Here is a 26,416-nt window from a genome sequence, read left to right as displayed (position 1 = left end):
CCCCCCAAATTTCAAATCAGGAATATAATTACAAGTGATGCAATGGAATTAAGACCAAAGAGAGAAAAGGCTGGAGGGTATTTGTCCTGCTGATTACATAAATTATTGAAAAGTATCCCATGGAAAGAAAGAGGCTGTCTTTGAGAAGGAAACTTCACCAGCTGTGTGCTGGTGGACACAATGTCAGAAAATGGACAGGACAAATTAATTATCCCCATCCAACCTGCACACAACACAGGATATAAGAACCAGAATATCTTGTAAGTCCAACAGCGTCAGTTCCCAGTGGAAGATGCAATAAAGAAGTGCCTTCAAGCTCCCTGTTAATAAGGATTAGATATGTGACTAATGTAGGGACTGTCCCTGCAGCTGAATAGACTTTGGTGGGAGGCAAAAATGAGGGCTGATCTAGACCCTGTTAGTGCTGCTGCTCCCCAGTGGAAAAAAACATCTGTCTCAGGTCTACTTTTCTTAGTCTTAAGGGTGAGCCTTCATCAAATTACCCACCTGGGAATACAGCAGGTAAAATTTTGGTGAAGCTACCCAGGCTGGCACAATGTTCTGCTAAGGAGCAGGGGAGACTACTGATTATTTAGTAATCCCAGTGTAAGCTCTACCTCGGAGGTATGAGGAAACTCTAGTTTCCTACACATCCTCCTGGGAAATGTTTGCCAACCGTGTTACAGAAGTGCCTTCTCACAGAAGCTCCAGCTGGGGAAGCAGTGACTCGCCCTGCAGTGAGGCGAGGGTGTGATCGTGGTGACTCACTGAAGTCCAGTGCTCAGCCCTCTCCTTGTACAGTCCTCAGCTTGGAGAGAGGGGGACCATGTCCTTTGCCTCATTTGCTTGTGCCACCACATTCCTTCAGAAAGCGAGAGCATTGGGCAAGTCAGAATTACCCACAAATCCCCTCCAGGCTGATTCTCATCTTTCAGCCATGCGGAGGGAGAGCAGCTTGCATGAAGTTAGGATGCTGCAAAGTACTGGAATTCCTCAATGAACCACCCAAGTTTATAGTGGTAGAGTTTTTGTAACACCCAATGTCGATAAAAAGATACCATCTCTCTCTGTAAACCTTGCCACCCAGGTGAGAGAGAGCCATGAGAAACTGATGAGAAGATAATGAGTCCTCCAGTAGATATTCCTCATTCAACTCTTACCACATTTTAGGGTTTACAGACCAGAAGGGATTATTAAGGGCATGTAGGTCAACCAATTGCATGCTGGCCCCAAAACTCCGCCCCCTTATTTCTGCATCCAGCCCCAGCTCTTTCCTGAGATGTTTTATTTTAGAGTGAGCAGTAAAAATGCAGAGAGTTAACTATTTTGAAGCAAACTGGTTTGTGCAAATGACAGCTAGAAGAGGACTGGTTTCCAGAAGGGCTCTGCATTCCATGCTTGGAGATCAGGTCACCCCTGGGGGACTCAACTGTGTCATGGTTAAGTAATCACAGCTCAGTGAAAAAGGTTTGAGCATTAACCTGGCCTGTGACAGATTCCTTGAGTGAGTCACTTAATCTCATTGCTCTATTTCACATTCTGTACTAAGAGACAAGATGGTTCCACTTATCCTCCTCTCTACAGAATTTGTGAAATTCTTGCGGGAAGACAGATGCTCCTGATGCCTTCCTGTGTACAGGACCTGACCATGTCCTCATCTTCAGCTAACCTGTCCTGGCCACAGACCAAGCCAGATCTCAGGTATACAATCCCATTTGCAACCTGTGGTAAGACACCTTAGCCCTCATGCTGTTCTTTTCACTGCTAGCCCACAGCTCCAAGAAAAAAAGAAAAATAATAACCAGATGTTTGGACTGATACTACTCTGACCAGTCTGGAGGAGTAGGGTTTGCTGTCCATCCTATGTGAAAGCAGTGTCACACTACTGGTACACACACCGTGGTTTGAGAATCCCTTTCCTCACAGCAACCACCTGCAGCTCAGAGTCCAAATATAACCACAATGTAGAAATAGCACTTTATGTCCTGAAGTTAAGAAGCCAACAGCCACTGGCCTAACTTGTGTTAGAAGTCATGGCAAGAAGTGGAAAATAATGCTCTTATGAAAACACAGCTAACTGGACTTGTCCTCGAAGGTCACATCTGAAATGGAATCATTTTAAGGTCCAAGAGTTGGAAAAGTCTCAACATTAAAAAACGAAAACAATTAATGTTTATTCTGGATATTTTTAGACTAGTTTCCTAAGGAAACAAGGCTGACATGGTCACACGGTGTTTGTGTGTATGTGAATGCACACACAAAGTCCTTGCCTGCCTGCACAGTCCTCTCTCCTGAATGTTTTTTAAATATTTTGTCAGTTTTGATCAAATGTGATGCAAAATCACAATCTTTGGGATACAATATTCTAACATATTTTGTTCAGGTTGTTCTCTAGCCAGAGGAAAGGCAACTCTGAGAGGCTCCCAAAAAGGGCTTAGCTGAAAAGTTCATTAATCATTAGACACCAGAGCACCAGAGAAGTCACATAGGAGGAAAGTGGCCAGAAACCTACTTTTGCAAGTCTTTGTTCTCTTAAAAAAAAAAAAAAAAAAACAAAAAAAAAACCAAAATAAAATACAAGCTGAGGGCACCAGCTAAAGACAAGCTGAGGGCACCAGGTAAAGACAAGCTTTCCCTTCAAATGAACTAAGATGGGTCCATCACTCAGTCCCACTGGCTGGACAGAGAATGGGGCCAGCAAGAAACCCATCTGGGAATGAAGCATGGGAAGAATTAGACCTGACCTGAGGGGGCTAGAGCTGTGTGTTTTATGTGTGTATGTGTGTGTGTCTGTGTGTCTGTGTGTCTGTGTGTGTGTATTTGTGTAAAAAAGTCAAGATGAAAATTCTGTAAGTAAATCAGGAGGTATCTGTGGTCAGGCGTACCTGGAAGGGGAGGAGAGGGAGCATGGCAGGCAAAAGCTAATGCTGGAAGAACACGATCATGTACATGAAGGACTGACACCCCAAAATCTTTGCAAATGAAAACACAACCAGTTTGCAGCCCTGGGTGTACATGCCAGCACATCACATCTCCATCTCTGTTAGCCTGGAGGCCACGGTGCTTTCGAAACAACACGTGTGCACCAACTTAGCCAAGGGTTGGCACCCTGTCCTCCTGCAGTTTGGTGAGTGGGGCTAAGGACCTCCACCTGGACCCCCAGCTTCCTGCATTTGTCCCAGTTGCTTCCCTGCAGCATCTCCTCAATCCCAACACCAGGTCTGTGGATATTTTGTCATGGTTGGAAGAGAAAGACACAGCATAAGTAAACAAGGAAATATCACAGAAGGCCATCGAAACTCAGCTGTGGGAGGGAGAGACTGCTACAAAACAAAACCTGTCCTCAAAACAGACAGCCTTCCCAAGCCCTGGTCATATGGCAGCTAATCAAGTACACCAAGTCTTCCTTGTTTGGCACTCTGTGTTCAGCAGAAAAAACCTGCTTACATTTCCTCAGCCCATCCCTTCACTGACAGATGTTTGCTTCTTTAGCACCCACTTGACTAGTAGGAAAAAAAAAAAAAAAAAAAAAAAGGCACAATACTTTGGGAGCAGACAGAACTGAGGGATGGGCATCAGCTGGCTCAGGCAGAGCACTGGAAAAGATACTCTGCCGCCTTATTCCTGTCACAAGATATCCAGATATGCAGGACATGATACAAGACAGACACTTCTCCATCAAGCTTTAGAGGAGAAGGAAGGGTTAAAAGCTGGGATCCAGCCCGCCAGCTCTTCATGGAGAGGCTTTGAAGCACCTTCAGGTGGGACCAGCCTCCTCCAGATGGCTATGTGAGGGATTAAGATGACTCAGCTCCCAGTGTGAGCACCTCAGCGTTCATGGACCAAGATGAACCTAAGTTGTCCTCACCTCCCAGAAAAATTGGTTTCTTAAGTGAATAAATTAATTTTTTTCATAAACACAAACCAAAAAAACCCCCACCATTCATTCTTGTTCTTTTTTTGCAGTGAGCCTAAAATACCTGAGGTGGGAGACCACCAAACTGCAACTGTTTCATTTGTGCCGTCAACAATGTGGTAGAAAGAAAAGCTAGCCTAAAGGGCACCTGGGATGACTATCAAAGAGCTGAGTTTGTGTATCTTTGCACCCATGCACTTGTGTAGAAAGACTAAAAATGCCAGGAGCCTCGTGCCTGTTGGAGCAGCTCTCTATTGATCTCTCAGCTGCTCAAGAGCCAGTTTTGCCTTGGAGGCTGCTAGGAGAACACTCCTCCACTGTGCTGGCACTTCTGGGGCTCTACCATTATATCATAACCTGGGAAGAGATGATCTCTACTCTGCTGGTGTGCACTCCAGGTAGCCACCATAAGCATCACGTAGAGCTGCCTGAAGGCTTTGCAAAGAAAGAACAAGGACTAAACCAGCACAGAAACAGGTCCAAACAAGGGACTGTGGATGTTCCATCCTTTGGGGAGAGGGAGGGGAAGAAAAATAAGGTGTAAATCAAACCTAGCACTTCAAGCAGGTACGACTAACCTGCAAGTGCATTCTTTTCCTCACTAGGCCACAGAGAGCAAGCACTTATGTCAACCCCCTGGGCCACGTTTGGGATTGCAATGGGAAGAGCTGACTCAGATGACATCTTGCACAGGGATGCCCCTAGCAAAGAGGGATAAGCCTGCATGGTGAGCAATTGGATGATCATGCACACAAATCACCGGGGAGATGAGTCCGGCACAGGGGTAATGCAGCAAGAGCTGCGGATGCACACGAGAACCTGGAGGGAAAGTGCAATGTGCAGTCATCAATAAAAAGAAGGGGGAAGGAGAGGAGGGAGAGCACTTGTGATCTTCTGTGGAAAAAGAAGGCAGGCAATGATGCCTTTTTGCTGGTGCTAAAATCCCGAGCCAGACACAGTTAGGTGACAAAAAGAGGTTACCTTTACCAGGATCCTTAGGTGCACAATTGGCCAGGTGCAAAATGCCAAAGATGGACCCAAAGATGGACGCATACATAACATTTATATGTTAAGCAAATTGGCATACCTGATAGAAATCCCACTTAGAGACATCAGTGGGGAGGTAATTCCTTCCCAATTCAACCTTCTTTCAATTACCCCACTTTTAGATAGGAGCTTAACTTTATGAAAATGTGGCTCGGACAACTAGTTTCAACTTTGGCTTCCCCAAGAATCTAACCTTGGACCCCCAGCTTGGAGCTGCTAGGAAATTCACTTTGTCTTTCTGTCTGACAGTGTAGGTAAAATGTAGAAGGTAAAAAAAACGTAGAAATACTATGGTAGGCTACAGAGCTACAAATATATGTGTAAAGAATATAGAAATATAATAAAAGAATATAAAAGAAAAAAGAAGGGCAAAAATCAATTTGGCATCAGCAATGGTGAGAGCATGTGAATGAGAGAGTCTTCAGTGAAAGGTGAATCACCAGAAAAAGTTGCATATGTGGGGCAGTGAAAAAGAAGACTGTGAATTGAATTTCAAGGGGGAAAGTGTTAGAACTGCTTCCTGCAGAGAAATGGCAAACACCTACAAAAACTCAAAGGGAAAAAAAAAAACATTGCTAGAAAATCCAGAGATAGAGTTTCCTCTGACTACACACAAGGAAGCTTTACTTCCAATTGACTTGCTGCTGTGCTTATCTCTCAGCAGTAAAATGCATTCACCCATCCCAAGCTCTCAAAAAACCCTCGTGCAGTAATAATTACAAAACCACAAGCTTACATCCTCTGAAGGACATTATGCGTATGATGAAAGCTGCAAAGAACCTTTCTCAGGCTGTGCCTAAAGAAAGGAGGGAAAATGAAGTGCTTACAGACATAAGAGAATAGGAAAAAAAAAAAAAACCTGAAAAACAAATGCAGGGAAGGGACAAAAAAAGGCAATAAAACAAAACCAGAGAAATAACTGTTCATCTGGGACTTGTTAAATGCTCCATGGCAGGTAGAGAATGCTGATAGGTTGCATCATTGCATATGGTACCACACTTTCAATATTCTTCCAGACTGATAACATCTGATAACAACATTTCCTTATCTGAAGGAAAAAGCACCTTTAATGTTGCTGAGGTGGTTGACTCAAACAACCCTACTGCAGGTAAGAGCAGCAGCTGCTGGGCTTGCCAGCCTGCCAGCAGGACATCCTCTGGGCTCCTGGCTTTTTTCTTCCCTCCCTCCCTCCTTCTCCAATCAGACTAAATGAAATGGAGCTATTTGTGGGTTTAGAAGTGGCAACAGTTCAGCCCACTCCATCCCCAGGTGCCAAAGGGCTGAAATAAGAGAAAACTCTTGCAGAACATTTGTGCACTTTCAAACTGCCACACAAGCGGCCAAAGAAACAGCTCAAGCTATGATTCAACTTCTGAGCAGCCCCAGGAAAAGGGTTAGGAAACTACCCTTACTCTTTTTTTTAAGTAAGGGAAGCCGATGTGAAACTTGGCATGGTCTGGACTTAAAAGAAACCCCAAAAGTTGTTGTGTTGCAGCCAGGTATTCAGGCCAGCAGAGCAGAGATTCCCAACGCTGGTATTCTCTCATCCCCTGCCTCTCTCCCTACTCTGGGGCATCAGCGACTGCACCCAGCAAGATCCTCTCCTGAATTCCCTCCCCTCCCATTCAGGATCGCATAACATCCCTGGGGCGATTGCTCACACGGAAAAGCAACATGAGGAAAGTATTTAATGCATGTTTATGTCTTTTAATATAGTGTAGCAGCTGGAATCAAAGGAAAAAACCCTGGGCCTCAGCATACGAGCATCGTGGCTCTCCACAGAGTCCCCTTCTAATCACTGCTGCTCTCTGGACCACAGCTTTAGAAATCAAGCACTAACCCCTATTGCCTAATTAGCAGAGCAGTGTAAAGCTTAGAAACAGGCATATCTTCTTCCTCCCTAAGTGGCCACTGAATAAATGCTATATCCCCAGTTCACAGTCCCTTTTTACATTGCTGGCATTATCAATCCTTTGTGTACCCACATGCTGTTACTTAAATTGCTTCCATGTTTTCATTACTTGCTCTCTGTGCTGTGTGTATTGAAACTCCTGCAAGAATGCTGAAGTGGTATTTCAAAGCACTGGGGACTGCTGGAGATGTAGCTGGAAATATTATGCAACAAGCTAAGGGGATTTTTCAAATCCTGATAGAGTTTGCACTTCCTCAGGGGAAAAATAAATTTGGGTGCTATTGATGTGCAGGACAACTACTCCCACCCATCAGAGGCACAAGAATGGCACTTGCAGCTCAGTCTGTATATATTCTCTGCATCCACGAGCAAGGTGGTAAATCCAAATAATGCTCCCATGTGCAAGGGAAGTGTGTACATTGGGCCAAACTCTCCTGGCAAAAATCCATAAAGGACAGTGGATTGATGCCAGCTGAAGGTCTGTCCCACTCTTTAAATGTGTTGTTCCCTCCTTCTGCTGCCAGGAGCTGCTTTTCTGGAGCTTGTGCTGATTACAGCAACAGGCAATCAAAACAGCCTAGTGCTGAAATTTCAAAACCTCCAAAACCATTTAAATGTGACATTTAAATTTTTTTCCCTCCCACAACCACTACTGCAGCTCTCAATGGTTCTGCAAGTAAATGCAGAGGGCTCCTGCATGCTCTGCACCTCCAGAGAAACACACAGATAGACCAGAAATCTACATATCCATGCAAATTTCAACTTGCTGTTTCCTCCTAGTTATCTTCCCCCCAAAAATTTCTGTACCCACCACAAGACAGATATTGGCCACAGAAGAAACCACTCTGCCAGCACCAGAACTTTTCTCCCACCTCCCTTTCTGCAGTGCCTTTGATCACCCCTTGATGCGAGGAGTTCACAGCCTGATCCTGGAACCCCACAAGCCGAGGGGCAGGCGTGTGTGAAACCCCCCCCGGCTGCAGGGACACGGGTTATTCCCCATCCTGGTGATGCAGGCTGTTGGTCTCCAGGCATCAGGCACACCCCTTGAGATCACAGCACTGGGGTCTTCCAGACCCCTGCCGAGGACATCTCTGCCGCAGCTGCGGCTCAGCAGCTGCTGCGCGGCAGCCGTTGGGTGTTATGCTAATGGTGCACCGGGGCAGCAGCCTTCTCCCCATCTGCTCACAGCACCCACCTGCTGGGTGCTGAGGTTTTTTTTGTTTGTTTTAATGGCCAGATTAGACCAGTGTTGACCCAAAGCGCTCCCAGCTTGAGAACAGGGTGTGTGTGAACACAGCCCCAGCCAGCTCGGACCTCGCAACACAGGTGCAAGCTGGGTGCAGCCGTGTCTGAGCTGTGGTCTGTTTCTTTCAAACTCCTTATCCATCTGCAATAAAGTCATCACCCTGAGCATAACCATGCTACAAGGTGCTTTTTTTAAACTATTGTTCCCACTGGGTTTGTTTGGTTTTTGTTTGGGTTTGGTGGGTTTTTTTGTTGGTTTTTTTTTTTTTTTTCCACATAACTTCCTTATGCTTAGCTTTATTTATTCAACCTTTTGGATGACCACACAGAAAAGAACACACCTTCCATGCCCATAAGACTGGGTGATACATAGAAATGAAGGCTCTGATTTTGTGCAGTCATATTCTCCACAGCCCGTGCATGGTAAATAGGGGTTTGCAGTTCTTTTTTCCCCCTCTACATTGCTATGGAAGAATTGCTTGTGACATCTCTGCTGTCACTGAGCGCAGTCTCATAAAACTGCTGCTTCCCCTGAGACCTCTACAAACATTCAGGGAGGACAGGAAACTGGAAATTAGACATTGCCTGGTGCTAAGAAGGCAGCCCATCCTTTCAATAGATTGGAAAATCTCTTCTCAAAGTGTTCCAGGGCCAAACTTCTGCTGGGTTAAAAAGAGCTACCTCTTTCATGCCCATACACTACATCATGTAAAAGATTAAGAGAAAAAAAATCCCCTTGAATTGTTTTTCTTTTTGGTTTGGTTTCAAGTTCAGCATGTAAGAAAAGTACTTCAAAAGTGAGTGATGTTAATCTCTCTGGGCTCTGCCTTGAGTCAATGGGAAATATCAATGCTTAAAAAAGTGATTTTGAGTCATGAAGATTTTGGTCTGAGTCAGGCTGCTGAGGAGGATTTCTCCAGGAAGAGGTGGTGGCAGTTAGTCTCCTCAAGGCTTCACACAGCCCTTTGAGCACCCATCACGTGTATAAGGTGTGGGAGAAGAAGGATCAAAGCTGCATGAGCAGGAAAACGAAGCTGAGACCCAAGCTCTGATCTGAGGGTACCTAAATCCCAGATCAATTTGTCCAGGTTTTGGAGACACGTGTGCATCTTTCATCAAATCTGGGTTCTGTCTGAACTCATCATGAAATCTATGTGTTACTAAGAAGGCAGAGGTGAAGTATTTTTACTATGACCTGATCAAACATACTTGGCTAATGCTTAGGACAGAAAATACCACTAATCCAAAAATGTGTGTCTCCAGCAGTGCTGCTTAATACACTCAAACTAAATTTGGTCTATGTACTAAGTATAGGCAACATTACAGAAAAATCAAGCCAAAATCAAAAGGGTGCTCCTGAAAACAGCTCATATGAGAAAGGATTTTCTTTCTTTTCTCATCCTTGAATAAGTAAAAAAATAAAAAAAAGTTCAATTTTTACCCAGACTTAAAGTACCAAAAATTTCTCTGCAGAAGAATATTTCAAGAAAATGATATGCATCTGGAAGAAAATGAGACTTATAATGGAAGTATTTTCTGTAGCATAACTATAGTGCTACTCACACAATGCTGTAATCAAGAATAATGGAGCCCATCACCCAGAATACAGGAATGAATTCAATTGTTCACCATGCACATACCTCTATTTTAAAAATGCAATTGAATGCTTTAACTGCCAAAAGGCTTGAGCATTAGTGCTCAGGCACAAAGCAGTTTAGAAGTGGGCTCCTTCATTTCTCACTCATGTAATCATTAATCTCAAAACTCAATTACATACAAAAATAGAAGAAGCCTGGTTGAACTTTTGATCTCTTCTGAATTGGTTCATCTGAAGGATAGTTCAAGATCATTCCCAATGCATACGTGGCAGTGCAGGATGGTACTTGCCCTGTGCTGCTCCAAGGCCAAATCTTGCAAAGGCTATGCCTTGGACACAAATTGTTTGAGAAGATTCATTCCTTCCCTCTCCCTCTGCTCCTGGGAGATACTGGATGTAAAAGAATGGGACCTACCTTCTTTTTGGAGTGTGATCTGTCCTCCTCTTTAGTTGTTTTGCTATTTTTCCCAGTTCTGGAAAGTTTCTGCTCCCCAGACTGCTTGATGGTGATTTTGATCTCGGGAGGGCAGATATAGTTCTCCAAGTTCTTTGGGGGCTTCTTCGCTCTCTTGGTGGTCTGGATCTTTAGTTTTAAACTCCCCTCCGTGAAGTTAGCCTCCTTGATGGAAAACTCCTGCTCCTCCAGGCCATCTCCCGCCACCCATTTCTCGCTGTCCGCATTGGAAGTGGAATCCACGTCTCTTCCGGAGCCCAGCTCATCTTCTTCCTCAGGCTCCAGCCTCTCGCTGCTCACCGGGATCCCTTTCCCCGCGCCTGACGAAGACAGCATCGTCTCCCCTGCACAGCCCGAGACAGGCAAAGGCTTCGTGGAGGTGACGGCAGCTGGCAGAAAGTCTGCCTCACCTCCCCTTTGCCGGGAGCTGCTCAAAGTCTCTCTGGGCTCCATGGCAATATCACAACGCCCTGGAGTTTGGTTGGAGGGAAGAGGAGTACGGAAGGGGACGGGGGAAGCAAGGGCAGATATGATCCCAGGGAGCAAATGGCAACTGTCCACCAAATTCAATGTCCCGGTCACCCAGAGGCTGCAAGATGCTCAGAAGAGACCAAATGTGCCACTGTCAAAAGAAAGAAAGAAAAAAAAAAAAAAAAAAAAAAGAGGATGTTAGCATATACTCACATATATCAAATGAGTGTAGAGATGTTTGAAACAGGGCACAGGGCACACTCAGGCTTCCCCTGCAGCACCTCAAGGGCTTTTCTTGGAGCAAAGTGGGAACCAAGGCTCCCCAGCATTTCTGAGGGCTGGATCTGACATCACAAAGCAATGAACAGTTGCCATGTCTATTGTTAAATTGATGACAATGCATACATATTAAAAAAAAAAAACAAAAAAAAAACAAAAAACAACCAAAACCAAACACCCAAACTGTTGTCTAAATGCAAACATCTTCAACTCAACTTATGCAATAAATGAGGGGACAGCCAGCTCTCCACACCCATGAACCTCCTCATTACCTCAACATGCTCACTGTCACAGGGTTTACAGCGGAGGAAAAAAGTAAACTCAGATACTTGCCTTGGGTTAAACAATAACCCAGTGATCAGAGCACAGAAAACATGGTACTGCCCTCTGAATCAGCAGCAGAGTTTTAAACTCTCTGTTTCCTCACTTCCCAGGTGTGAGAGAGACATGCCCTTGGCTGCCAACTATTCTGAGGGTAATCCCACTTTGGATGAACAATTCATTAGGGACCAACTGCAGCCCAAGATGCCCTATGGGATATTGGAATTGCAGGAGGATCCACCTGGGCTTCTTTCAGGGCTTGTCAGTGTCCCACACTGACAAGTGGAGGAAAGCTAAACTCAAGGTTTCCCAGAGTTCTTCATGCCCTCATTCCACTGTTCTGTGGAAAAGCCTTGGGCTGGATGATGCACAGACTGTGCTCTCAACCATGCAAGTTTTATCTTTCTTTAAAACATCAGAGATGGAACCCTTTGAGATGGAAACACTCCTGCTTGGTACCTTACAAAGCCTCAGTTAAAGGGAGAAGCTGTGAATGTTCAGTTGAGTTCAGTATCACCCAAGGACATTTTGTTATAAGTAATACTTATGGGGTATTTCAAAAGTTAAAATTTAAATAAAAAATTTAAAATTCTATGAGGTGCTTTCATGCACCCTCCCTAAAACTCCCCTATTGCCACCCAATATACACCCCTCATGGCAAGCCAATTTTGGCCACAAAATTAGCAAAAGAATCCACAAAAAAAGTGTAAGTCCACAAAATTAGTAGATAGAAATAAACACATTTTCTGCTATTTTAGGAGAAACAACAAGGAACACTTCTGGCAAATGGAGAAGGAAACGGGAAGGCACTGCCAGGAGTAGGTGCTGGGAGTGCAGACTGGCTCTTTCAGGAGTAGCTCCCTGCTAGATTAGCTCAGCTACACTTGACCAACTGCCATCAAGATCTGAGCACAGCCAGGGATTTCCCAGGTCATTCTTGGCAGCAATATGCCACAGAGAAAAAAAAAAAATTATCTTGCTACCTATCACCAAATCAGAACAACAGTGCCAGTGTACACTACTGTAAAGCACAGTTCACCTAGAAGAAACACATGTCCTTGTACCACTGGCTTCTTTTTGCTTTTTAAAGGTACCTTGCAGGAGCTTGAAATTCAACAAGAAGTAATAGCGAGTGCCTTTTATTAGTTATATATCCACATTTGCACTGGAGTGTGGTTGTGTGTCACTTTTCTGACCTGGGCATGTATGGCTACAAGTGGAAAGTCCTAAGTGTCCTACAGCTCCATGAAATCACTCAGGGACCTCCACTCAGGTCCCAGCAGACACAAATTCAAATAAAGTTCCCATAAACAGCACAAGCTGACAACCCAAGCAGAAAGGAGAAAAAAACCAAAAAAAAAAAAAAAAACAAAACAAAAAAAAACCCCAAAAAACAAACAAAAAAAAACCTTGGAGTTGTCATCTGGCCTTAGGGATGGTTTCTGTAGCTCGCAGGAGATAGAATACACCAGAAAAACACTTATTCTTAAACTGCACATCTCCTGGCAGTAGTGGAGAGGTGGAGAGACTCATTTCACAGAGCTGGTGTTGCTGATCTTCTTAGAGATGATCTTGAGGAGCTAACAGATCCGAGGTCTCATGCATGCCTGCCCTGCCTCACCCTGTGGTCAGCGAGTCTCCAGTTCACCTCTGGGAAACAAGGCTCACACTTACATCCTTCAAACCCATTGTAGAGTGGGTTAGCTAATGCCCTTACAAAATGCCATGCATTTTGAACACAAACCATGTGGTAGTTGCTAATTACTAACACAATTAGTACATGAAAGCCACCCAGTTGCAAGGAGCTGCTCCACCTAATTGACTGACTTTGCACTTTGCCTCTCCTTGTGCTTGCGGAGGTGATGGGAGTCAGAGACACCTTCCTCTTCCAACCGGCCCAATCAAGAAAAAGAAAACAAGAAAAAAAAAAAAAAAAAAGGTCTTATTTATCTGCCGTTTTACATTGTTAATCTACGTTGAGAGGGACACAATGTACACACTCTCCTGGGCTGCAACACAAACACAAGGTGGTAAAAGCGCTGCGGTGCAGCATTCCAGGGAGTTACCGCTCTGGTATGCACGCATGTACAATGGGCACTGTGTGCCGGCCTCCGCCCACAGGCTTTTAACCTCTCTCACTGCTGGCTGCAGAGAGCAGGCTCTGGAGCAGCTCAGCAGGATGAGCCCGCAGCCACCAAGGGTGCAAGGAAGGGACAGCTGCCATTGCCTTTATGAGCCAACCCTCTTGGGACCCTCGCCTGAACGGGAGCTTAAATGCAGCTCATGGCTCCGGGACAGGAAGAGTCGTTCAGGTTTTGAGCCACTGGGCAATGTTTTATGGAGGGTAAATAAAAAGCCAGGTTTCTGCTCCAAAGTCTGGTTGTGGGACCCAAACGCTGGGTCATAATGTCCAAGTACTCATCCCTGCTTGGCCATGTGCCTCCAGCTCAGCATAAACAAGCAACAGATAAATAAAGTCATAGCATTACACCCATGTCAGATGAATTCATGCCAAATCCACCTTAAAACCTGACTTAAAAATACTGGCCTCCTGTTCTGCCAAGAGTCTGCAGATGATATCACCAGACCCACAGGTAGCAACAAATAACCCTGCACTCAAGTGCTGCACCCAGAATTAACTAGGTCATTGTTCTAGATATCTCCTTACTCTCCTCCAGGGTTAATAGTTAAATGACTTGGGTGCAGGGACATCATACTCGTCTTTCTAGTTTGGGCAGGCTACCTGTGCTTTGACTAATTAGAAACCTCACTTCAGGCCTCTGAATGTGTAACCTCTACTGGAAACCTCCCCTCTCCAGAGTGCCTGTGAGAAGAATCATAGAATGGTTTGTGTTGGAAGGGACTCTAAAGCTCATCTCATTCCACCCCCCTGCTGTGGGCAGGGTCACCTTACACTATCTCAGGTTGCTCCGAGCCCCATCCAGCCTGGCCTTGAACACTTCCAGGGATGGGGCAGCCACCTGACAGGGCTTCACCACCCTCACAGGGAAGAATTTCTTCCCAAGATCCAATTTAAACTAACTCTATATTGGTTTAAAGCCATTCCTCCGTGTCCTGTTGCTGGAAGAGCTCTATTTCTATTTTAAATACCCAGGACATGAGGTATGTCTGAACTTCTAAGTGCTGACCCAGGCTGTCATTCCAGACCTCCAATGCTCACCAGCATCAAGTCCTGTTCAATAAGCAAATACAGAGGCATTTTACCATCCAAATTAAGCTCGCTGAGGAAAGTGTTACTGCTAGCAGGCTTCCTGCAGTCAAGTTAAATTTGAGGAGGATAATTCACAGGTGAATGACAATAAATTTCACAGAAGTTGGCATTAGCTCTTAATTAGGGTAAGATTCACACTTCCTCTGATAAGTACTGAGAAAACTCCTGCTTGCTCAGCCTTGTTACTAGTGCTCACGTTTATTATCAGCTCCTCTGGGCACCTCAAACACTCTTCTGAAGGCAAAGACCTTCACGCACAAAACCCCCATTTGGGTCATACTGGATGTCTCCTTTTAGGGGCTCTGAATATGCTCCCTTCTTCTGCCTCCAGAAGGCAGGCAACCTGGTGTTTGTGAGTATTCAGATGCCACAGCTATGAAGGATTAAGGTGAAAATTTGCTGAGGATAAAAACAGGGGTGAGAGCCAATAGCAGGGAGGAGAAATCCACCTGCTCGGGGTTCTCTGTGAAATGGAAGTGGACTTTGCCTTAAGCTTGGATTTGATATCTTGGAGGTCTTTTCCAGCCCTAGTGGTTCTGTCATTCTGTGATTCTAAGTGTGACAGCAACCACATTAAGAGCAAGCAAACACTGTTTTGACACATGCAAGCAAGGCAGGCTCAGCTGCCCAGTGTTTCTACAGTTCCTCTGAACTGCTCAAGCACTAGGAATACCAGCAGGGAGTTGGAAGCAATATTAAGAGGTGCTGTCCAAATCCCTTCTGCACTAATGCCGCTGTAACTACTGAGGCTGCTTTAATTTCATTCATAGCGTCCAAAATGAGTGGGTGAAAAAGAAAAAAAATCTGTTAAACAGGTTCAAGTGAGGGGAAACTAAGGCACAAGTCTGAGGCTCATAGGGGATGCAAAGTGGAGGTCACAACTTTTCAAAGTCTGTGTCTGTCAGGTTGCCTTTGGATCTTCCATTCTTCCATGGGACATTGCATTAAATCCCTAAACTCTGCAAAATATCAGGAGTCCCAGAACTCTCTTTACATTCCATCCTTCTAAAACCATTCACCACAAAGCACTGGAGACTATGCAGCAGTGTTTAATGGTGAGATTTCACCTTTCACTCCACAGACTCCCAGGTTGCTTCCACAGTCATGTATGACACTGTGGAAATGCAGCTGCCTCTGGGCCAGAAGCCAGTGGACAACCCAATTTACAGCCAAGGGCAAGTTTTGGTCAGAAATTTGCTTTTATGAGCAGTGTCTGTGAAACTTCAGAATTTGTCACGGGTCTTAGAAACCCAACATCCCGGCATGTGACAAGCTGCACTGAACCCAGTTGACCCATACTGGAGTACAAAAATGGCCCAGCCTATTCCTTCATTATTGTTTTGCAAAAAGAAATTGGAATTTCGTGCTTGGTTGTGGTCTCTGTCCATGCACTGCCAGATAGCCAGCAGCATGACTTTGATGCTGATCAGGACCAGGCATCTGATCACACTTCTGTGGAATGGGCAAGCACACAATATAAGGCATAAAATTTTCTTTGTGATGACTTAAATTCAGTTCCAGAGGACAGCAAAACTTGTAACCATAAAGCCAGAGTGGTGCAGACAAGTGACACAACACGATACAATACACAGTCTTCTGGGATAAAATTAAATCACTGCCATTTTTTTTGAGCAAATTTGAACCAGTATGCATTTATACTGGATCAGTATCATGTAACAGTACTGTATCTAATCCACAGCTCAGAGCCCTGGAGCTAGATTTATGGCAGCTTTGGACCACAGCCTTGTGTACTTCCTGAGGGCATGATCCTCTGAAAGAGCAGCCCAGCTTTGGCAGGGAGCTCAAATAATGACTGTGGCAATTATTTTCAGTCCATATTATGGATCACATAGGAAACACCCTTTCCCTGTCACCTGCCTTGTGTGCACCTAAGTAAGGTATGTAATTCATTAATAGGGTGAATTAGAAGAAGAAATGTGATTGCTCTTCACATGGTCCCTCTGCCTCCAACTCTGCTTTTGTTCAAATCCTTCTAACTCTGCCTCTGTTTTTGCGTGGATTATGTGAGGACTTTCTACAAAGGGACAGGATGCAAGCTCTCCCAGATGTGGGTTATTCACATGGAAACAAGGAGCAAGAGTTAATGGCAGTTGCCAGAAATATAATCTTCACTTGTTTCCACCAGATCGTACTGAGTCCAAGAGCTACCATCCCTTTGCACCTCCTGAGCAACACTGACTGATGGCTCTGCCTGAGTGTGTCCAAGTATGGCAAAGGGAGCTGGGAAAAGTCACACTGGAGGAAAAAAGATGTGGTAAACCAAATTCCTGTCACAGCCAGATGAAACTGCACACATCCTGCCCAAGACAAAGAGGCAGAAATAAATTAAAATCCAAGCACATCTGTAATTACAGAGGCATGTAAGTGTGCACATGACATACACACGTATCTGTCTTCTCAACATAGACATATTTAGAGTAGATTATGGAATCATATCTGACTCTATAATTAGGTTTGAGACTTTATAATTAGATCAGATAGTCACCTTTCTATGTAAGTAACTAACTATCATCCAGGGCTTGCAGGAGGGCCAACTGAATGATTAGACAACTGACACAGCCATAAATCACAAGGACAATAAAAGCAATACTGCCCAAGGTACAGCTGTGGCCAGTGTAGCAAAGCACCCATCTGCAGGAGCAGGAGAGGTGCCCATCATGCTGCCCAACGACTTTTACAAGCTCCTGCCAGAGAACTCTACCAAGATTTTGTAAATCTACTCACTCATAACCTAAAGCTGTATCAGAGTGTTGGGAAAGGGAGTGCAGTCATCAGACCTGTGAACACCTTCTCACAGAGACTTCTGGTCTCTAAAATGATCAAACTCCTTCCATTTGTTCCCTCCAAGGTAGGTAACAAAAATTTGGTTTGTGTTGGAAGGGACCTTAACGATCATCTTTTTCCAGCCCCCTGCCATGGGCAGGAACACTTTCCACTAGACCAGGTTGCTCCAACCCCAAGTCCAACCTGGCCTGGAACACTTCCAGGCATTTACAAACTTCTCTAAGAAATCAAGGGTAGTGTTTGATCCTAATGACGTCTGTAGCTGGCATGTGGTTTTTGCCCATTTTCCTTGTGAACATCAGGCCTCCAGGACACTGAAAAGCAGAAAGAGATGCCAGCTGTGTCTCAGCTCATTGCAACACAAAAAGTCAAGCTGGTAAATTTGCCTAAGTCAGATCAACACCAGGTTGTTGAGCTCTCAGACCAATCATCATCACTCTCAGTGTGATGTACAATCAGAGGTGACTCCTGGAATGACCCAGGAGACCACCCTGAGCACTCTGCTGGACACAGCACAGTGTGTGCCACTGCAAGGATAAAACTTATTCCATTAACAACAGCATAAAACTCTTTGGGAGGAAGTGTCAATGTGCACAGAAGGGGACTTAAATACTTACTATGTTCCAGCCAGCTCTTGCCAAGCACACCATCCTGGAGGTAGCTGCAGCTACTCCAGGCTACAAATGGAAAGTTTTATGGGTATTTAGGGAAAGGTTATTGGCACAGAGATCAGCCACAGAAAGCAAACCCCTGTACAATTCCATCATCTGTGTTACCAAACTTTCCTAGATTGACTCTGCTCTTGGAAAGCTGCCATCATACACAGTAGCCTCCTTCTAATACCATCATGGCAGGGCAACAATCTCTTCTTCTCCCTCTGATCAAACATTTCCCTCTGCACCACGAAATGTGTGGAAAATTATTTCTCTGCATGAATCATTAATGAGAGTTTTGTTTTTATTTACTGCTGCTGCCACAGAACTCCTTCTTTCACCTTTCCCCCCCCTAGCTCCATTATTTCATTTTTGTTTGCACATGTGCCAAATAGACCAGCTTCCTCTTCCTTTGGGAAAAACAAAGAAATACATAAAATCTAACAGCACATCTGATAGGGAATGCTCCATGTCTTGGCTCAGCATCCATTCCTCAGTGCCGTAAGTGATGGCACAAGGAAAACCTAAAAGGCTTCAGTCCAGGATCTATCCCGTGCCCAGTTTGGAGTCTGTACAAACAACACATCCCATGTTATTCCATTCTGCATGCTTCAAACGATGCTGGGAGTAAGAAAGTTTGGATTTTGTCCATCCAGGACACTGCGCTGTGTGTTTCCATGCTGAGTAATCAGTGGTGTCCTGCTTGGTGCTGTATAATACACTAAGCATCCCTAACATCAAGAGGGGGCCGTGAGAAAAAGGGGTGTCTAAGGGGCATACAAGAAGAATAGCAATAATTTGGGGTATCTAAAGGAAAGCATTGGGAGTGCTTTGTCCTGCAGAGTATGTCAGTTTTTTTGGGGAAAGAGAGTGTCAGAGCCAGAAATACAAGAAATTCCCTTAAAGCCTCATAGATAGAAGAAGACAAAGAAGATGATGAAGAAGGCGATGACGAAGAAGAAGAAGAAGAAGCAGAAAAAGAAAAAGAAAAAGAAAAAGAAAAAGAAAAAGAAAAAGAGCCAAAATCAGGAGGAAAAAGCAGCACAGGACACAAGTGGTTGCAGCTGGACGCACATGGGACAAAGAGCAGCCACAGTGCTCGGACAGTGATATCAAGAGGCACAAAATCATTAGCTGGGAGGGTGCTGATGGGAAGACCTGAGGCCAGGAATAAAGGCAAGATAACTGACAGCTGCTGTGGGCAAAGAGAAGGAGCACCTTTAGCTCTAATGAGGCTGAAGAGGAAGTGGTTACAGAAGTGCTGTGTGAAGTTGAGTCAGAAGGAGATAAAAGCCTGCTGAGTATCCACAGGCCTGAAAGACCTCTCCAGCTCAATTACTTTACTGTGCTCTTTGCACACATTGGGCTCCCTCCAAGGCAGCACAGAGGGTCAGGAGCCCCAGATTCACCACTCAAATCCCTATTGAAGCAGGACCAGCACTTTGGATTATTACTCCTAGAGACTCATAGAATCATTTAGGTTGGATAAACCTTCTAAGGTCATAGACTCCAACCATTCCCCAAGCACTTCCGAGGCCACCCCATGTCCCCAGGTGCCACATCCACCCATTTTTTTGATCACTTAATGCATAGTGACTTTAACACTTCCCAGGGCAGCCTGTTCCCATGGCTGACCAACCCTCCAGGGAACAATTTATTCCTGTTATCTAATCTAAACCTCCCCTGAAGCAACTTGAGGCTATTTCCTCTCATTCCGTCACTTGTAATACTTCTAACACTGACTCCATGAGGATGTTAAAGGTTGGGATGGGATCAACACTTGGGGAGGAATCCAATGTCAAGTCAGTCATGGGCACCACCTCTATTCACCAATGACCCATGGATTACTGTCCCTTAATTGGAATCCTTCACTTAACTCCCAACCAAAGTCTGTTGTCTGTGATGGGCTAAGAGAACCCTGAACTGAGGTGTCTGTGCTGCTGCTCCCCACCTGGAGATGGCTGTGGGTTTGGATACGTTCTCAGTTCCTACCTAGAAGCATACTGCACCTTATTGTTATTTTTTACTCACACTACTTTTTTTTTTTTCAAAGGCTTTCCTTCATGGCTTTGGGAGGTCTGTTTGCTGAGCTAAGGGTGAAGAAAATGTTCTGTCCTAAAAGCCACACCAAGAGAACAGCAAGTTTTAAGAGCAGATGTCTCTTCAATGGTGGTGATAGATGTGGAGGAGCCGGACTCATGCTCCTGTGAGTACCTCCTATGACACAGAACTCTAATCTAATGTAACCAACACCTATGAAGAAAAGTAATTTATGACTCCTATCCAACAGGATTTGTTGGGCCAGTGTCCTTCTCTTTAAGCCAACAGACTACAAGAATACCATTAACTTCAGGATGTCTACACTCCAGTCTGTCACGGCATCAGAAACTATGGCCTCCACTTTTTGTCTCACTTAAACACCAAAAGATGACAGAGGCGATCAAGAAGCCCCTACATCCATAAGATAGAGACTGCTCTCTCTTTAAAAGCAGTTAGAATAATTTAAAAAGGGAAAGTGTCTCCTTTTTCCACTCACTTTTTTCTGAATCTATTGAAAACAAAACTCAGAGCTGGAGAGGCTTACTCAATTTTTCAGGAAGAAAATTCTCATGAAACAGAGAGAAAGCATGCCATTTTTCTGCCCATTAGTTGAAGATTTATGGAAATTACAAGGATGAGAATGTATGGGTTAATATTTTAAACTGATTTGCAATCATAGAAACAATGGACATGTATAGTAGCACTTTGCCCAGATGCCTGCTACAGCACTTTACATGTGTACAGACCTGTTTGAACACTTACTGAACTCCCCCAGTTAATCTTTGTGTCTCTGATCCCTTCTGAAAAAGAACTAAGGGATTCGGCAGAGAATTATTCCCAGTATAAAATTCTATTGAATCCCCACTATAGAGCTCCATAGCAAGGCTTTAGAGAGAGAGAAAGAAAAAGAAAAAAAGAAAAAAAATAAAAAAGAAATAAAAACTACAGGAAGAGTTTCCTTGTCTAGGTAGCTAATAGGATTTCAGAGGAGTTTCAATGGAAGCCCCACCACATTCTCCAAAGCCAAGTATTTAGTGAGTCTTGAGGAAAGGTAAACATGGATCACAGCATCAGTCCAGAATATGCTGGGTTTGGAAGCACAGAGGGAAGTTAGACCAGTGTCCAAGTCTTAGAAATCACATCAGTAGGACATTCATGGTATGTGGATTCATACAGAGGGAAGACGTGTCTGTAACACCTTGCAGCTTGACCTCTGGTTTGAGTATCATCATTTCCTCCCTTCCATCTTAAAACTGGCTTCTCCATCTGCTAAAATGCCAGGACAGAAAGAGAATGATTCATTGTATACATATATATCTCAGTTTTAAAGGTTAAGGCTAACAAAAATTTCAAAGTGGCTTAAAACCTCAGGCTTCCGATCTTTAACCCATCTCTAATTTTGAGGTATTTGAGTGAGTCCTGGGTTACCCCATGCTTGCCTACCACACATTCTTCTGAAAAGATTTCCCAAGCACTGTTACAAGTTGTACCATACTACAGTAGAGGAGATTTTGCTCTCATTGCTGCCATCCTCACAGAGCCCTTGTCTGCCCAGGATTGCACAGCAGCCCTTACTGAACCAGGAATTCCCTCTTTCAGAGGCACTGAGAAGATGAGTAAGTCACCCCACAGTATTTAGCCACAATCCCAGCTCCTCCCAATATATTGCAGAGCCAAGCCTTGGGCCACCCTGTGCTCTGGTGCTCACCAGGGCAGGTCAGAGCCTTGTCACCACCTTATGAACTCAGGTTTGTGTGGAAATTGGCCTCCTCTTGCATGACTTTTCCACACATTCAAAAGGGCACATCAGGAAAGGTAACTCATCCCCACCACCTACACAACTCCTGTATTCCCTGAAAAACCCCCGTGCTGGACGGACAAGTACTCAAGCCCCACCAGAGTGCCTGCTCATGGGCAAGAGTAAACCTGATGCAGGGATGCATGAGCAGCACCAAGGTCCATATTCCCAGAGTATTTCCCTGGGCACCTTCCTCTTTGGCCACCTGCTCTTCAAAGTTTCTGCTTGGTCTTTGGAAGAGACATAAAAGACAACAAATCCCTAAATTAAATAATGTCAGAAGGCTTCTTTTCATACCAGTCATCCCAAACCTTACTGAAAAGCTCATCATTGCATTTGGACAATTTGTCCTCCAAAGTAAATCCTGCTTCAAAAGGACAAAATAGCTCCTAACCTTGCTCTCTCTCAAGAGCTGATAAATAGAAATTAGCTACTTCCTTCACTAATTTCCTCAGCTCTGAAAGATTCTCTGACTGATTTTATTCAATTAAAAAAATATTTTGTCTTCCTTTATTCCCCTAGCTGTTTATTCCCTTAAGTTTGTACTCTCTACAACCAGTCAAATGTGAATTCAGAATCCAGGTGCCTGTTGCAGAGCTGTGCTTGGTCCCAGCATCCAGCAGACCTATCTAAACAGGTCCAAAAATGCAAGGAACTTTTGAAGGCACGTCAGGTGAAACCTTCTCATCAGGAGGAGAAAGAAACAGTCTCAAAGTGTAGCTAACCACACACACTTGCAAACTGATTTCATGTCTACATCAGAAGGAAAAAGGAGTCCCAATATCCAATGTTTGCAAATTGCTTTCAGATCTGACAGTCCCCCCGGACTCAAACACTGAGTTGAGGGATTTTGAAGTCCATCTTTAATCAAGGTGACAATTTCCTAAAAGTGTAAGTCATTTTATTTTCTCAGCAGGGATAACGGGAAAGGGAGCTTTTTTCTCTCAAGCTGGAAAGAAAGTAATGCTAAAAGAACCTACAACAGCAGCAAAACCAGTCCCAGCAGAAACCAAAAGCCCTGCAGCAAAACACTGAGAACCTTCTCCACTAAGGTTCTCCCACAGTCTCACCTTCCTCTCTTTGGACTAGCTCTAAACTTTGTATTTATGCTGCCCTAAGGATTCCTGGACTTTCCAGCAATGAGGCTAGACCTTACCATGGATTTCCTCTCTCTACTTACTATTTTATAGGTCAGCTATATTCCACCCTGTGAGGGTGGTGAGGCCCTGGCACAGGTTTCCCAGTGAAGCTGTGGCTGCCCCATCCCTGGGGGAGTTCAAGGCCAGATTGGACAGGGCTTGGAGAAGCCTGGGTTAATGAAAGGTGGTGGAATGAGATGATGTTTAAACTCCCTTCCAACACAAATCTATGATTCTATGATTTTTATACACAGATTTGCTGCCCTCATCTCATCACCAGAAGCACACGTTTAAGTATGCAGCACTTAAAAATCTAAAACCCTGCATGCCTGCATGCTATGATAGGCAAAAATGGTGCTGGATGTTCTGAACACAGCTTAAAATCTGTCCCTCCATGCTTCATGGAACGCATTTTGGCAGTTATTAATTCTGCCTTTCAGCATTGTCACAGACCCACAGATCACAGATACTCCAGAGATGGATACTTAATGGGGAGCAAGGAAAACCGCCTAGGCATATGCTTAAACAAATCAGTCATCAGTTCGCTGGGACATCTTTCATTTCCATCACAGCAATCTGCTGGATCCCAGAACTGTTTTTACGTGGTTCATTAGACAATAGCCTTTCTTGCTACTAGTTAGGTCAAGAGTCAAAATTGCTGTGTAATTGCAAGTCTCAGGGCACAAGGCAAGAGTTTTTCAGTCCTGGAGGGTGTTGTCCAAAGGGGAAAGAAAACAGAAGGGAAAGATTATGTGTGAGCAATTGAGCCCTACTGAGAGGGAAAAAAGTCACTGAGACTGGGATTAGGCAAATCTGGTAATGGAAAACAAGAGTCCTGTTGGTAAATTGGCACTTGCACCTAAGAGATGTGTGTGGTAGGGAAAAGGAGCTCAAAGGATGGGTCAAAAAAGAGCAGAAGAGGAGATTAAGCAGCATCTGAAGCCAAAAAATTATGGTTGCACCTTTTTGAGCATTTAATTCCTTGAGTTAATTAAGCACACAGCAACAGCAGTTGTTAAACAAGAACAGTTCCCAACTTAATCAAAGTACAATATTATTGAAAACAATACAGAGCAACCTCAGTAGAGAAACCAGTATATATCAAATCAAGCTAAATAGCTCCGTTATGATCATTATTAATAATAAATCATGGCCACTGTTTCTTTTGTTTGCCAACAACCAACATAGTTTATGGCTCTGCACAAACCTAACACACCATTTTATAGCATTTCAAAAAGTGCGTCCTCCTGAAATGATAATGTGTTAATAATCTATGCTGGGCTTTTTGGCAGGAATCAAAAAGCTCAAACGACTTGAAATAACATCAGCTAAAAATTATTTATTCCCCATCCCTAGTTGCAGAGAAAACAGAGGTTTTCTTGGCTCAGTTACTTCTCAATAGACTTCTGGTTTCAATTAAAACTTTGAGTCTGAGAAGTTTAAAAAAAAAAAAAAAGTTGAAGCCAATAAGAGATGGAAGAGAAGTCTCCATTCACTGAGTGTTTCTGCTTTTGTTTTTTTCCCTATTTTTACATAACCCTTCTGAGCTAAGAGCACAGATTAAAGTACAAGTCCATTGTGTGGATGGGGTTTTTTTCTCCTTTCAGCTAAAAAACAAATGGAGATGGAAAAAGTTTCTCCTTTGAGTGGAAGGAGCTACTGATGAGGGGTGTAATCTCAGCAAAGGCTGAGGAAGTGCAGAAAGCTGTGCATGAAACAGACACTTGCACGTTTTCCCATGAATGTGTCCAGTCCCTGGGCCAGGCTGGATGGGGCTTGGAGCAGCCTGGTCTAGGGAAAGGTGTCCCTGCCTTGAGGGAAAACGGGGCTGGAGTGAGATGAGCTTTAACATCCATTCCAACCAAAACATTCTATGATTCTATTATTCCCTGATAAGAATATTATTTTGCTGTCCACAACATAGGGTCCACTTGTTTCCTCAGGTTCATGCTGTCACTACCTGTCTCTAGACACCTGATAATACCATTTCTGTAACCTGCACCAAGTCAATCCTGCATGCAGGGGCTTTCAAACCAGTAATCGTTCCCGTTTGGGCCCATAATATTCCACACTGGATTTGGCAGCAGCCCTTTCCTCCTGGAAAAATTCCATGCACACCAGGAGGCTCAGATGCTCTCCCTGACAGCGGAGCACCGAGCAGTTCTGCCCTCTCCTCTCCCCACTCCTCTGCATCCTTTGCCGTGTGACAGACGGATATAGAAGGACACACGGAGGGTCTCCCCCACCCCAGAGCGGGGCCACCGCGGGCCGGTGGCTCATGAAACACCTCTGTACACCGGGGGAACAGCCTGCCAGGCTCCCCTGCCCTCCTCCCTTCATCCTCGCATTCCTCCCGGAGCCCGGCTGGGTTAGCCCTGCTCACGGCAGCCGCGGGGACACCGCCACCCCACGGCACCGGAATGGGTGGGTACTCCCCTCGCATCCCCCACGCACCAAGCCCCTCTCATCACCCCTCCCGAGGCCAGGGGAATCTGCCCACTGGGGGTGTCCCAGTCGGGTGTGCCCTGTCTCCCCCCCGCCTCCCGGGTTGGGCTCCGGGCGGCCAAGTGCCTTTTGAGCATCAGGCGTCAGGCCCGGGATTATCGGGGCCGTTTATTTGAAGCGGAAACGAATCGGAAATCCTTCTCTCAACTGCCTTTTGGAGACATAAGTGCAGCAGGCAGGGGCAGCGCGGGGAGCGCCGTGCCCGGTGGGGCGGTGGGATGTTGGGATGCAAACACACGGACCCGCTCCCGCTGACACACACGCACTCACTCGCACTGACACACGTTCGCACCCGGGCATTCAATAAGGGGTGCGGGGGACCCGAATTCCCCTTGCCCTGCGGGGAAAGCCGGCGAGGAAGGGGTGTGAGTGTGAGTGTGAGTGCGAGTGCCCTGCGCCGGGCAGGAGCCTTGCACCAGGGCTGGGGTTGACAATAGCCGCCCGAGGCTGCGGGCTGCGTGTTACCCCCTCTTCCCCAAAACCACCCCGCAGCCCGGTGATACCGGCGGTGTTCAGCCTGCCCATAGCTGAACTCCGCTTCCACCCCTTGTGGGGGCACAAGGGGCCGCCAGGGTCCCGAGGGCGGCAATCACCGGCTTATTAAGAACCATTATCCAGGCACCGAGCGTGGTGGGGGTGGTGGCGGGGCGGGGGGGATGCGAGGGGTGTCCCGCTTCGCTAATTACTCCCCCCACCCCGTCCTCCCACTTCGTTGCTCCCCAAAATCGCAGCTTTTTTCGGGGCTGCGTGTCCTTTCCAATGTCAAAACACGGCGGGGCCACGCCGGGGCAGCGGCGCCCCGCGGTTCACCCGCGGAGCCCCGCGCACACACACGCTCACACTCACTCACACTCACACACAAATCCCCAGAAGGTTACAGCGCTGCTCTCTAGCTCCACTTAACCTGCAATTTACGAAGCGGGGAGGGGGCGGGGGTCGTGTCCCCCCCCCCAGTTTCCACAAGCACACACATAGCTGCCACCTACACATATAAACACA

The 26,416-nt window shown here is 45.3% G+C and overlaps 1 protein-coding gene across 2 annotated transcripts in view; it reads right to left on the bottom strand.

Moving 5' to 3' along the window:
- SETBP1 (SET binding protein 1) overlaps positions 1-26,416 on the bottom strand; it is a 267,152-nt gene that overhangs the window by 239,720 nt on the left and 1,016 nt on the right. For both annotated transcript variants that reach the window (XM_041469580.1, XM_041469590.1), the window contains exon 2: positions 10,136-10,796. In XM_041469580.1, the coding sequence (XP_041325514.1) occupies positions 10,136-10,627 (492 nt within the window). In that variant the 5' untranslated portion in view covers positions 10,628-10,796. The remainder of the gene's footprint in view (positions 1-10,135; positions 10,797-26,416) is intronic.

This window comes from Pyrgilauda ruficollis, unplaced genomic scaffold (assembly GCF_017590135.1).
Source record: "Pyrgilauda ruficollis isolate IOZ18807 unplaced genomic scaffold, ASM1759013v1 scaffold104, whole genome shotgun sequence".
NCBI classification, from domain to species: domain Eukaryota; kingdom Metazoa; phylum Chordata; class Aves; order Passeriformes; family Passeridae; genus Pyrgilauda; species Pyrgilauda ruficollis.
This window is presented reverse-complemented; position numbering and strand designations above follow the sequence as displayed.